At 32.8% G+C, this 14,328-nt stretch overlaps 1 protein-coding gene across 1 annotated transcript; it reads left to right on the top strand.

Moving 5' to 3' along the window:
* The first annotated feature begins 2,802 nt into the window (after nt 1-2,802).
* LOC111515886 (3-hydroxy-3-methylglutaryl-coenzyme A reductase) lies at nt 2,803-13,469 on the top strand. The gene is made up of 3 exons (XM_023172088.2): nt 2,803-4,637; nt 11,201-11,731; nt 12,899-13,469. Exons 1-3 carry the CDS (start codon nt 3,113-3,115, stop codon nt 13,318-13,320), a joined length of 2,478 nt encoding a protein of 825 aa, XP_023027856.2. The 5' UTR covers nt 2,803-3,112; the 3' UTR covers nt 13,321-13,469.
* The last annotated feature ends 859 nt before the right edge of the window (nt 13,470-14,328 follow it).

The following is a 14,328-nucleotide window of genomic DNA, read 5'->3' on the forward strand; positions in this document are numbered from 1 at the left end:
ACAACAAGAGTTGAACACTCAAAAAATGGAGGCAAACCGCGGACACGTGTTTCTGGCTATTGGCCTCATCAGCGCGGTACAGCCAATTGCAAAGATGGACAACTGGTTACCAAAAATGAAAAGCTTCACATATGCATGGTGTCACCAACAGGAGCTAACCGCACATTTGTGGTTTCAATTAGAAGACCTAGCATTTCCAGGCATCATCTAACTATCTAACATCACCACATAGGTTTGCCACCTATGTGGTGACCTATATATATATATATATATATATATATATATATATATATATATATATATATATATATACGGGGCTATTCAAATTCGTTTCTGTACGTGGGGATCTCGTAAACGATAAGAGATTATGGCAAAGTTGCGTATTTTAGAGACCTATTCAATGATGTGAAAAAATCGAATATAGCTCTTTTGGTTCTGAAAATATACAGGAAAAACCAAAAAATCCCAAATTATTTTTTTGCCTATATCTTCTTTATTCGCAGACATATTGAAAATCTGTCCACATTTTGCTATTGGCACTTGATGTGGGCTCCCAGAATATATCCATTGATCTTTTATACAGGGTGTCATCTGACTTGGGCCACCCCATCTTTGAATTTTTAAATACGGACTTGTATTTTTCGTTGTAGTTTTTGGATAGTAGACGTTCACTTCATACTAAGAAATTAAATTAAATTTTATATTTCGGGATTTTTCGGTAATATTCGATTATAATTGTGTGAATTATTCCCTTTTAAATAACAGCCCTGAAAATTGGTTGCCTGAGTTGAATAAAAACACAATAGCAACTTTCACGTCTCCTTATGTACCGTAGAGTTTTTCGAGAGTTTTTTTTTTCATTTTTAGGTACCTATTCATATTTGTTCATTGCTCTGAGCGTGTTCTACAATGAACTTCGGATAAGAAAACCTTTTATGATTATCTGAACCATATCTACAACAAAAATATATTATATCTGTCTAGTTGAAAAAACCAGACATCACCAGAAGATGGCAAATGAGACTTTGCCGAAACGTTGTCAGGAAGATGAAAACGAAACTTCTGCCGTGAGTGATGATTCATCAATGTGCGAATCCGTATCTTCCACTTGCATTAGAGAGTGAAGAGATACCTGTAGAACATTTAATTGAAATCGAAGAGGAATTCTCATATACTTTAAATGAGGAAAACATGGGATCCACTGTTTCGAAAAAACGAAAAATACTCAAGAGCCATAGGATAAAGAAATATTGTCAATCATGGGAAGAAATTCCAGAATTTCAAATTTGGTTGACGAAATCAAAATTACAACATAAAAAAGTGGACATGAAGTAGCCCATCGTAAAATTTGCAATAATTCCTTAATGGCCCACAAAACTAACATCAAAAGACATAATCTATCTGAAAAACATTTTTATTTTTACCAAAGAAGGAGTATCATCAGTTGGGGGTGTGATTAACTTCGAACCAACCAATGAAACGTTGAGAAACAAAATATGGGACTGAATTTCACTTAGAGAATAATCATATTTTCATTTGGAATATAATATATATTTTGGAATATGAATTTAAAATATTTAATTTTGCTTTAAGTAAATATTTTTTATTTTGTTCACTCATTTTTTAATTTACTTTCCATGGTATTATATATTTTATTTGAAATACGTATGTGAAATTTTTAATTTTGTTTATTCTTTTATTTTGTTTTATTCTTTTATCTCAATGTTTGTTAATATACCTGTAATTCTATGTAGACAAAATTTAAGTGCTTTTGAATGTGTCAGAAGGGGTCAAAGTGCGGGTATTTTGTAATAGTGCGTTTTCTGGCGTTCATGTATTTAAAATGTATTCGTCTGTGATTCAAGTACATTTATTCTGGCGTTGAAACGATGACGTCACATCAATTATGATTTGAAACGTATTCATCATGATTCAAAACTAGCATGAAGTTAGTTTTGAAACGGAATTTGACATTATGATACGTCAGATTGATTTATTTTGATCGTTATAGTTTTTAAAGTGCTGAAAACGTTTCATCAAATACATTGTAAGGCTGTACAAAATAAAGCTGGAATATTATTACTCGCATAAATCCGATTATAATCGAGTTGGAAAAAATTGAAAAATTTGTTTTTATTATTGAATTTGACATCTGACACAAACTGAATCATTCCATTCTGGCGAATCTTTTAAGGTGTTTTCTGGCGCTCATGTATTCAAAACGTATTTGTCTGTGATTATTCAAATACATTCATTCTGGCGTTGAAACGATGACGTCACATCAATTATAATTTAAATCGTATTCATGTTGATTCAAAACTAGCGTGAGGTTGATTTTGAAACGGAATTTGACGTTTCGTTACGTCAGTTGTCAGTTTCTGCTTTATTTTGATGTTGTTGAAAAAAAAGTTCTTGTACACTGGTTCCAAAAATGCAACTTTATTTGTAATATTTATGCAAAAAATTGTATGCACCAATTTGATTCTGATTGAGATTAAAGAAAATTTCATAGTTTGTTTTTATTATTGAATTTGACATCTGACACAAATAAGATTCGCCAGAATGGAATGATTTTGGCGAATCTTATTATTAATGACGTCACTACGAATCGTTTTTGAATACATGCTCGAATACGATTTGATACCAGAAAACACCTCTAGTATTAAAGACGTTACTACGAATCGTTTGTGAATACACGCTCGAATACGACTAAACGCCAGAAAACACCTTTGGTTGGATGGTGTGGGTATTTTGTAGATATGTCATTGGCAACACTATATTTATGATATCAGTCATGACAGTCATGTCATTTTGTAATTTATAGTTGGAAAGATTGGAAGCACTAGATTTATCTTTTTGTTACATAATTCATATATACCGTATAATTCAAATCCACACATCACGATCACACAGTCGTTATGATCTATGTTTAAATGTCAGTGAAAAATGCAAGGTGAAATAAAAGTGAAAGTCTTTAATTTTGAGAGTTTGGTTATGAAATCCAATATGTCGAAATGAAGAAACCGAAAATGTATGCTGATCGCAGATGATATTTCAAGTTGTAGTATAAGTTTCCCAAATATTCTCGAGTAAGTCTTCAAACACATTCAAAATGTCGCATTTGTTCCAAGTTTATGGAAAAATGTGTGCTACACATCCTTGGGAAGTAATTGTAACCATTATAACATTAACAACATGTTTCTTAACGATGGATAAGCCTAAATACTCCATATCAGCAAAAGAAGTAACACCTTGCAGTGGTTGCATTGAAGAACATTTTATCGCTGCCGACGTAATAGTAATGACGGTAATACGATGCCTTGCAATACTCTACAGCTATCACCAGTTCAGAAACCTACAAAAATTAGGATCCAAGTACATCCTGGCATTCGCTGGATTGTTTGTAGTATTCTCGAGCTTTGTATTCACCTCAGCTGTTTTGAAGATACTCCAGATAGAGCTGGTCGACCTCAAAGATGCTCTCTTTTTCTTTTTATTGTTAATAGATCTGACAAAAGCAGCTAAACTAGCTCAGTTTGCTCTGACATCTTCGCACAAGGGCGAGATTACTGATAATATTGCCAAAGGAGTTTCCGCTTTAGGGCCTACCATTACCCTGGATACTGTTGTAGAAACTTTAGTGATAGGAGTAGGTACTCTGTCAGGAGTACATCGATTAGAGATGCTGTCGTACTTCGCCTGCCTATCTGTCATCGTTAACTATGTAATATTTATGACTTTTTATCCAGCTTGTTTGTCCTTAATGCTGGAGCTTGGAAGGGTATCTGAAAACTACGAGGAGGAACAGACAAAAATAAGAAACATGCTTTTAGAGGAGCATGAGAAATCTAATCCTGCTGTACAGCGAGTGAAAGTAATCATGTCTCTAGGTTTAATGGTAGTTCATATCCTCAGTCGATGGTCCGATAGTGAAGCTAACTCTGTTTTGCACAGTAAAGTGGTCAACTGTACTGAAGAAACTACTTATGGTTATTTGATGAAGCAGTTTGCTCTGAGTGCTGATCATATCGTCATTCTAATTTTGCTGATTACGCTCATTATAAAGTTTGTGTTCTTTGAAAATAGGGAGTCTCTTGCAGATAACACCGTGCAACAGTCTAATGAAGCTCTGATTCAGACAAATGTTTGTTTAGACAGGCGTCAAAGAACTTATTCTACTAGCGTACAAGTTCAAACTGAAGGCAGCGTGGAACCTATATTTTGCGTTGAAGAAACAAATTCCAATTCTGATCTGGACAGTCTCCGAACTTTACAAGATTGTTTGGAAATATACCGTACAGATGACGCTAACAAACTATCTGACAGAGAAATCATGATGCTTGTGGATACAAAACATATTCCTTCGTATACTCTAGAGAAAGCTGTGAGAAACCCTATCAGGGGTGTTAAAATTCGACGAAAAATTATTCAGAATTCCATACCTTTTCCAGATGTGTTCACTAGTCTTCCTTATGAAAATTATGATTACAGCAAGGTTTTAGGCGCTTGCTGTGAGAATGTGATAGGATATGTTCCAGTGCCTGTTGGAGTTGCTGGTCCTTTGCTCTTGGATGATAAGAAGTTTTATATACCTTTAGCAACGACTGAAGGCTGTTTGGTGGCCAGTACAAATAGAGGTAATTATTGATTTGTTTAAAGAAATGAGTTGTATTATTGCACAAATTTTAAGGTTACCATACAAGTTATTAGAAATAAAAATAAAGTGTGGAAGAGACAAAATTAAGTAGTTATGTCTACCATGTGAAAGCTGAATTTTATAATTTATTTTTATTACACGCTTTATGTTAGCTTCACCTGTATGTATGTATGAATATTACTGGAGTTTTTTTCTCAACACCAAATCGTTATTTTTAACACCTCAACATGTGTTTCGATCACCAAGTGATCATCTTCAAGAGGAAGATAAAACAGTTTTATATTAATTACTAAACCAAAGGTTCCAAACAGTACATCATATGTATGTATGTTTGTTTGTATGCATGTTTGTAACTTTCCAGCTCGAATTCTGTATTGACAGAATTAACGGCATTATTGCTTGATCTAGAAGAACTTTATTTCCAGTTAGGCAAGCCTAATATAAACATAATTAATGTACTTTATCTAAATATAATACATAAGAATCAAAATAAATTAGTCTATTATAACCAAATAACAGAAAATCACAAAAAAGAAAAAAAAATATATCGCACATATTCTATATAGGATACACGTTTACATATTTAGTAAAATCATTACAATGTGTTAAAACAACGATAAAAATAAAATAAATACAACAATAAAAATTAATTGGCGCTCCGGGGCGACTTCATTGATTCCAGTGACGCATTTGCTTTTTCAGCTGCAGGAAAACCCGGAAAAACCTGCAGCACCACATCATGTGAAGATCTTGATCTATATTTAGTTATATATTCATTCAAAACAAAGTCTTAGTTATTATTATATTTTAAATATAAATTAGCTTCAATTCAGTTTTTCGTTATGAATTTTACCAAGTCCCTCTTGAATAGACGGAGAGAAGAAGAGTTTTTTATGTTATTTGGTAGTTTATTGAAACTGTCCAGACCTTTGAAAAATAACGAGTTCATACTGCTACGTGAATTTGTCCTTGGGATGTGAAAATTGGTGTTCGATCTAGTATCATGATGATATACTTCACTATTTGTTATTAAAAGGTTTACTAAGTATGTTGGTTGCAATTTATTTATTATTTTAAATATAAATATCATAGTTTGATAATACAATCGTTGAGAGACATTAAGCCACCTTAAACTACAGAGCATATTATGTATAGGTGTCATTTTATTGCAGAGTAATATTATTCGCATTCCACGATTTTGTAATTTTTGTAATTGATTTAATTTGTTCTGATTCAAGAGATATAAGAGAGTCCCGCAAAAATCGTAATGAGGTTTTACTATGCAATTATGGCATATATTGAAAATACAGAGGCCACTCTAAAAAAAAAAAAAATAGTTTCTTTGATATTTTGCTTTTTATATAGTCAGCATGATCATTCAATGAAATTGTATTATCTACAATGAACCCTAGATACTTAATTTTACTCACTATTTCTACATCAGTTTCGTTAATTTTAATTTTGACTGTGTTTCTCCCAATTTTATTTTGTTTATACTTTGTTGTAATGATCATCGCCTTAGTTTTAGTGATTTTAAGTTTCAGTTTATTTATTCCAAGGTACAACTCAATATTTTTCAATGAATTATTCATCTTTTCAATAGCGACTTGCAAGGTTTTATTGTATGTATATATTAATGTACCATCTGCAAATAAGTTAATCACATGATCACCATCTACGTAATTGATATCGTTTATATAAATCAGAAATAGTTAAGGTCCTAATACACTAGTGTGGAACTCCAAAATCATTTATTAACTCTTGTGAGCAGCACCTATTAATTTTTGTTATTTGACTTCGCGAACTGAGGTAACTTTTCATCCACTTCAAAACTACATCACCAATACCATAATATTTGAGCTTTTGGATTATTATATCTCTGTCTATTGTTTCGAATGCCCTCTTTAAATCCAAGAATGTACAAACAACGTAATTATCTTTATCAATTTTTTCTTTCCAATTTGTTATTGTGAACTGTAAGGCAGCTTCACACGAATATTTTTTTCTGAAGCCTGACTGACAACCTAAAAGTAACCTGTTTTCATCAAAGTATTTGTTGAGTTCCTCATATACTGCTAATTCCAATACTTTTTCAAGGGTTGGAAGAGTATTGATAGGATGAAAATAACATGCTTCATAAGTATCATTTATTTTTGGTATTGGTATTACTGTGCTTATTTTGAAGTGTTGGGGGAATTGTCCTGTTTGAAGAGACATATTAATAAAGTTCAGTATAACATGCCCCAAGGTGTTGAATGTCTCTTTTAGAAATAGACTGTTCACTATATAAGATTTATTAATTTTATTTATTGAAAATATTATATTTTTCAACTGCGGCAAGTCTATCTGTTTAAAAGAATTTAATTTACAATTTACTATGTCGAAACTGTTTGAACTCCAGTCTGACTCAGAATTTATATTGTTTACAATTTCACCTATACTATTGACAAAATATTCATTGAATGCATTTGCAGTATCAATTTCTGTGCTACAAACTTTTATTTGATCACCGACATTGAATACTATCTTTTCAAAATTATAACTTTCAATTGGATTCATAAGTGATTTTAAATATATCCACATTTTTTTCGCATTATGTTTATTTTCATCAATTTTCTGTTCATAATGCTCTTTCTTTACTTTTAACATATTCACATAGTCATTTCTCACTCTCTTATAATTTTCCCAATTTATATGTTTACTTAAGTTTGTACTTTGTTTGAATTTCTTATAAGCTAAATCTCTTTCCTTTGCTTTGATTTTCAATTCACTATCATAGTATGGGACTTGATTTGATTTTATTTTAACAGTATGTTCTGGTGCTATCTGATCAACAATATTTAGACAGTTTTTTGTTATATTCTCCAATATCACATCAACGTTAACTGAATTCAAATTCCAGTTACAGGACAATAGCTCAATGTTTATGTTATGATAGGTATCTACGTTAATCTTTCTAATTTGCTTAAATGTTTCCCCTAACGTGATATTTGCATCACAGAAATTTACAGATATGATAGAGTGGTCAGTTAGTTTTGGATTATCATGAACAATTGCTCGATTAGAATCAATATTTGTTACAACATAATATATAAGAGTAGAGCTATGCTGCGTACACCGTGTCCTTGTATTTACAATTTGATCTACTCCATACATATTAAATAAATGTTTGACCTTTTTGGTATAGAAGAAATCATTATTCTCATAGTCCATATTGAAGTCGCCAATCATCTAGACATTTTTTTCCTATAAAGTATGTCTCCAGAATGTCCTCTAATGTATCTAAAATTGTTCCATGATTTGAGCTTGGAGAATGGTAGATACCACCGATGTGCCACTTTTGTGACTTTATCTTTACACTTATAAACTGTATCCAAAAGTTCCCACCCAAAATTTTAGGTTTGATAACTCTATAATCTATTCCTACTCGAACATATATTAATACTCCACCAGTTCGTCGACTTTTGCTATCGCACCAAACTACGTTATAGTTATTTATGCTGATTTCAAAATTTTGTATGTCTGATGTTGTTCTTGATTCACTCAAGATGATGAATGATGGATTCAATACTGCAATGCTAGTTATAATATCTGTTTTGTGTGCGATAAAACTCTGAATATTTAAATAAATTATATCCTCATTATACTGTAGTGGTTGACTATTAGGCTTCACTAATTGTTTTTTGGAATATTTTTATTATTTGAATTCGCCTTGTAAGATTTGGGAACTATTGTTGGAACAGAGTGTAAGTACCTGATTGTTTTCGAATTATCTCCATTTGCAATAAGTCTATTCAACTCCTTTTTTACTTGCTTGTAATAGGCTCTCTTGTTTGATCGCCGAATATCATCACTGGCTTCAATTTATCTTTTGATCTCAAAACTTCCTTAGCATCTTCAAGATTAGCAAAAGTTACTTTCAGTAATCTGTTGAGTCCATTTCCAAATTTACCTATTGTTTGCACTTTGATACGAGTGTCGGTTATGTTGACATTATTAATTAGACCAAGGATTGTTTGTATTTCTTCTGCATTCCTTTCGGCTCTGTTCGGATTAGACGATTCACAAATATTCTTAAATCTATTCTAATCTATTTGCATCCAGATGGCGCTGTAAGTAACCTCCTTGATATTTCTTGGTCTATTTGCGGACAGATGACGCTGTACGTAACTCTCGACATTATTGCTTGATCTATTCGCGGGCAGATTGCGCTGTACGTATTTCTCGACATTATTGCTTGATCTATTCGCGGCAGATGGCACTGTACGTAACCTCCTTGCTTGATAAGTTGTTCAAAATAAATAATTATGGTTTAAAAAAACTAAAAAACACGCTTTCAAAGAACATCGAGCTAAACAGTTGAAAATAAATATAGTTTAAAAAAACTAAAAAACACGCTTTTAAAGAACATCGAACTAGAAAGTTAAAAATATTTAAAAAAAGCTTAAATCAATAACGATCGAAAAATACTAGCATTATTGTGAAAAAAGCGTGGGCGCTTTGTGCCATTTTTTTTCTATATCTAGCGCCCACACTTTTTTCACAATAATACTAGTATTTTTCGATCGTTATTATTTTAAGGTTATTTTAAAAAAAATATTTTTAACTTTTCAGTTAGATGTTTTTTAAAAGCGTGTTTTTTAGTTTTCTTAAACTGTATTTATTTGAATATACTTATTGTGAGAAGAAATATAAATAAAACAACAGTTACAAAACTACTTGAACTTGATATCGAGGAGATATTTATTTTACTATACTACATGCTATAATTGAGACCCAGTAATGGTATAGTATACACGAAGTCAATACGAACAGCTAAATAAAATAATAATATACCGGGTCTGATAAATTTACTAGTTAATACAATATAAAACCTCCCACATAAAAATAATGATTAGACAAAAAATGTACCACGCCGCCCATGAGGATGCTAATTTGGCAATCAGTCATGAACACACTATGTGCAGCTGAAGTGTTTCCCCATACAATAATTCCATAAGAAATTCTGGAATGAATTTCAGCATGGTAAAATTTAAGGAAATGGTCCAAACTTAATGCACTTTTTAGGTTTTTCAATTGATAACGTTTAGAATTCAGAATTTTACATAATTTAATACAGTGAGTTCTGAAAGACAGTGTGGAATCAAAGAATACTCCTAGAAATTTAATATCTTTTATTGTATCAATGGTACTATTAATTAAATTGAAGTTTAGTGTCTGTATGTTTGAGTTTTGATGAGTATGAAATGTATATTTAGTTTTACTAGAGTTCAGTAACAATGATCTGTCAGAGGACCAAGCAGATAATTTGTTGACTGAGCTCGAAATTTTTGTTTGTGATGAGTCAAAGTTTTTATCTTTGATTAGTAAAGTGGAGTCATCTGCATATAATGTGGAAAAAATATCTGATATAATCGAAGGCAACTTATTTATATATAAGATAAACAATACAGGGCTCAATACAGATCCTTGTGGAACCCCTAGTGGATTAATGTCCATTGATGAGAAAACATATTTTCCATATTCACATAATTTTCCTCGTTGAACCAGTCTTATATTATACCTCTAATTTTGTATTTCTATAAGATGTTTAGTAGTGTGCCATGGTAAACACAGTCAAAAGCACGACTGAAGTCACAAAAGATTCCTGTCGGGCTCTTACCGTTTTCAATGGCTTCAAAAATTTCTTCATGGAATGATGTTATCGCAGACATTGTAGTGTTTTGTGCAAAAGCCAGTTTGATTATCACTAATTATTTGGTACTCGTTAAAAAAATTCGTGAGCTGATCAATCATAGCATATTCAATTAATTTCAATAAAACAGATGGTACTGATAGTGGCCTATAGTTTTTGATGTTTTCTGAGCATCCTTTGTTTAACATTGGACTAATTACGGAAGTTTTAAATCTAGACGGAAATTTTCCTTCTGTAAAAGATGAGTTTATGATATGCATTAATGGTTTCAGTATGTGGGGTCCTATGTTCTTAATGGCAGTTCCAGAGATTCTATCAAAGCCATAGGATGGTTTATTTTTTATCTTGTTTTTAATTATTTCAAGAACATCATTTTCCAATTTAGCAATAAACATGCTATTAGTTTGAAAATCATTATTAGGATATTGAATAACAATATCTGGATTATAAATGTTGTTTATGGTGTCTTTTGGATCCAGGAACGTGGAAAGTAATCTAACTTCTCCTTTGCTTTCAGTTCGAATCCGCTCACAAACATATTAGCTGCAAAGGCAGACAGTTGGTTTTCCATTGCAATGCCCTCATGCTGTCTCTGAAAATGGTTGTTAAACAGAATGAGTTTATGTTCTTTTCAGTGTAAACTATATGTATTCTTCAATTACTTCACCTCCTAGAGTCCTAGATCATTGATACCAAGAAAATCCCTAGTGTGTAATGTCCCTTATCAATGTGATGTTGATTTCAATGATTTATTTTACCCATGAAATCAAGTATATCTCAATTTCTTGGATTATACATTTCAACAAATGATCGTCATATTAATTTAAACAGTAATCAATTCGTTTCAGGATGCCGTGCTGTTGAAAAGGGCGGCATAAGAAGCCAGGTGGTGGGAGACGGCATGACAAGAGGCCCTGTCATACGCTTCCCCTCTATTGTAAAGGCCAGCGAGGCGATGCTCTGGTTGAAGAAAGACGAAAATTTCTTCATAGTAAAAAAATCTTTTGACTCTACCAGCAGATTCGCTAAGCTCGAAAAAGTGACCGTCCATATAGCTGGTCGCTACCTTTTCATTCGATTTGTCGCTCGAACGGGGGATGCGATGGGCATGAATATGATCTCAAAGGGCACCGAAAAAGCCCTGGCAGACCTGACGGACCGTTTTCCTGATATGGAAGTGCTCAGTTTGAGCGGAAACATTTGCACGGACAAGAAGCCAGCCGCCATCAATTGGATAGAGGGGAGAGGGAAATCCGTCGTCTGCGAAAGCATAATTTCGGCTGGAATCGTTTCTTCCATTTTAAAAACGAGCACACAGGCTATGGTGGACTTGAATATATCCAAGAACATGATTGGTTCTGCGGTTGCTGGAAGTATAGGTGAGTTGTAAAATATTTGGCACCAGAAATAACTCTCGACTACATCATCAACCTTATAATAGATTGACAGTATCAAAGAATCACCCCATATGCTTTGGGGTTAATCTATATAATAAGATTAGTGGAGACATTAAATCCTCAAATATCAATGTCTTAAAGGTGACTCAAGATTTTTCTATTGCAAAATGCATACTACTCTGTGGATGAGTTTCTCCTTGAATCCTTATTTGATTGTAGATTATTAACTTTTTTTATGTATGTTTTATATAGACTTTTTTATGTTTGTTTGACCTGTTGAATCAGCTAGTATTTTATGATGATGTTATGTTTTTTTTGTCTAATGTGATTGTGAAGGAAAACTGATTCAATAAATGTTTGATTGATTGATTGATTGATTTATCTACAGATAACCAGACTATGAAGTTTATCAATGGGTGTATTGAGGGTACTAATCTTACACTTTCAGTTAGAGGAATTAATTACTAGTACTTTACCATTGTAACAAAAGAAAATATAATCAAATCAGACCTTTTCTTTTATTATGTGGTAACATTGCTATATTCTAAACCAGAACAGATATGAATACAAATAAATGGGAAAAAAGGTAACTATCTTGGGGAACAGTCGAGTTATAAAAGGAAATCTAAACATGGTTTGGTTTTTACGAATAGAATTGTTATTTCAGATAATCAAATAATAATGATTACAGTTTATTGAACAACATTACAATTACTTATTTGCCCAATAATTTCTTACTTTCTCTACCATTGCATAAGCGCTCAAGCTAGGGTGATTGCGCTGCTTTTTCTTGATTTAACCTTTCCATTTCTACTGTTTCGCTGCAGATAGCTTGTCATGTGTTATGTGAGTATATGAATTGTATAAACTATAGTACAGAGAACAAGATTGTTGAAGCGAGTGACATAAAAAAACTGGAGGATGAATGCAGTAAGTCCTTGAGGCTGCAAGGTTTTCCAGATACTCTGAAGAAATTAATAAATGATAAGTCAAACGGCTTCTAAAGCAGCAAAAAAACTATTTCCCAGATTCCTGTAGAGGTTGTCCTCATCTTGGACAAAAAGTATTCTTGTAGATATCTTTTAACTTATCTTTCTGGTCTTTTCTTAAATTAAAGCACTTCTCTGATTTTGATTTATTATTTTCCAGGAGGCTTCAACGCTCATGCAGCCAATTTAGTCACTGCCATATTCATCGCAACAGGTCAAGATCCGGCTCAGAATGTGGCGAGCAGCAATTGTTTGACTATCATGGAGCCCTGGGGGGAAGATGGCAAGGACCTCTACGTTTCATGCACGATGCCCTCCATAGAGATTGGCACCGTTGGCGGAGGCACAGTTCTACCAGCTCAATCAGCCTGCCTGAAGATGCTCGGTGTTGAAGGACCCAATAAAGATGACCCAGGGGCCAACGCAAGACAACTGGCGAGGGTCGTGTGCGGAGCGGTACTCGCAGGCGAGATCTCTCTCATGGCCGCTTTGGCCAGCGGTCACTTGGTCAGGAGTCATTTGAAGTATAATAGGTCGTACTCTAGCGGTACTAGTCTCGATTCCAGTCAATGTGATAGATGAGAAGACTTAGCTGAAATGGTTATATTGAATTTTACATGTTATTTATTTATAGGTGCTGAAGGAGTTGTTTTTGCTTCTCAAAGATTATTTTTGTGAGAATGAGTTGTTTTGCTCTTTATTTTTAGTGATAATATACGATTTATTTATTATTCAGTGTGTTTTAAATTTCACCCAAGTACGAAGTAGGTATTTTCCTGAAAGTTAGGGTAGCCATTCAATGGTAATGCAATTGAAATGTATATTGGATGGAGATTGGAGTAATTAATTAGATCATTTACAATGTATTTTTGCAAAAAATATTCACCTTTTTTCAGAGCAGCGAATTTAGATATCTCTTATATCAAGAGGGTTATGAAAAATTTGTTCAAAGTTCCAGTATAAGTAAGTCTTCACCGAATTTTGTTCAAGAAATTTCTTCCAGATGGAAAATTTCAACGCCGACTTCATTATTTCAGTCTCTTTTGATATTGCATCTAGGTGGCCACACTCAGAAGTAAACTCAATTCAGTTCAAATTATACTTTATTGTCCGAAGACATGAAAATCTTATTGACAAAGTATAAACATACGTCCGTACCATGTACCATAATTCATAATGTATAAGGTCAGTGAAATATAAAATTAACTAGCGCCGGCTGCTGCTGATACAATTTTTGCTACATTTCGTTGATTTCCTCACAATAGGCCTCTGCTGTGATGGTTTCTTCCAGTTGCAGCATGTTAAAGTAAATCATCTCATTTTTTTAACAGTCCATGTATGAAAGGGTAATGATTTAAAATCACTTATTATTTCATCCAGAACGTTTTTCTTTTCGTCACAGAACAGAGATAACTTTGCTTATGTCATTATGACAGTACGTATATACACATTCATAAGATTAGTTAATTTGATTCCAGTTATGGAAATTTTATAAGAAAGAAAATAACTACAATAGAAACTGTTTATAAAGATATGTGAAATATGTACAGAAGTTTTTTTGATACAAAGAAGAAAAAACCCTTTGAAATA

Source organism: Leptinotarsa decemlineata, unplaced genomic scaffold (genome assembly GCF_025532065.1).
Source record: "Leptinotarsa decemlineata unplaced genomic scaffold, Ldec_3_MD MMD2_tig00078422_RagTag_RagTag, whole genome shotgun sequence".
Taxonomy (NCBI): domain Eukaryota; kingdom Metazoa; phylum Arthropoda; class Insecta; order Coleoptera; family Chrysomelidae; genus Leptinotarsa; species Leptinotarsa decemlineata.

What these genes read in the sequence shown, in the direction of transcription:
- LOC111515886 (XM_023172088.2), top strand. Translation starts at nt 3,113, where the DNA reads ATGTCGCATTTGTTCCAAGTTTATGGAAAAATGTGTGCTACACATCCT. An exon ending in GGTGGCCAGTACAAATAGAG is followed by an intron (nt 4,638 to 11,200) that starts GTAATTATTGAT and finishes AATTCGTTTCAG; the next exon opens with GATGCCGTGCTGTTGAAAAG. An exon ending in TGCGGTTGCTGGAAGTATAG is followed by an intron (nt 11,732 to 12,898) that starts GTGAGTTGTAAA and finishes ATTATTTTCCAG; the next exon opens with GAGGCTTCAACGCTCATGCA.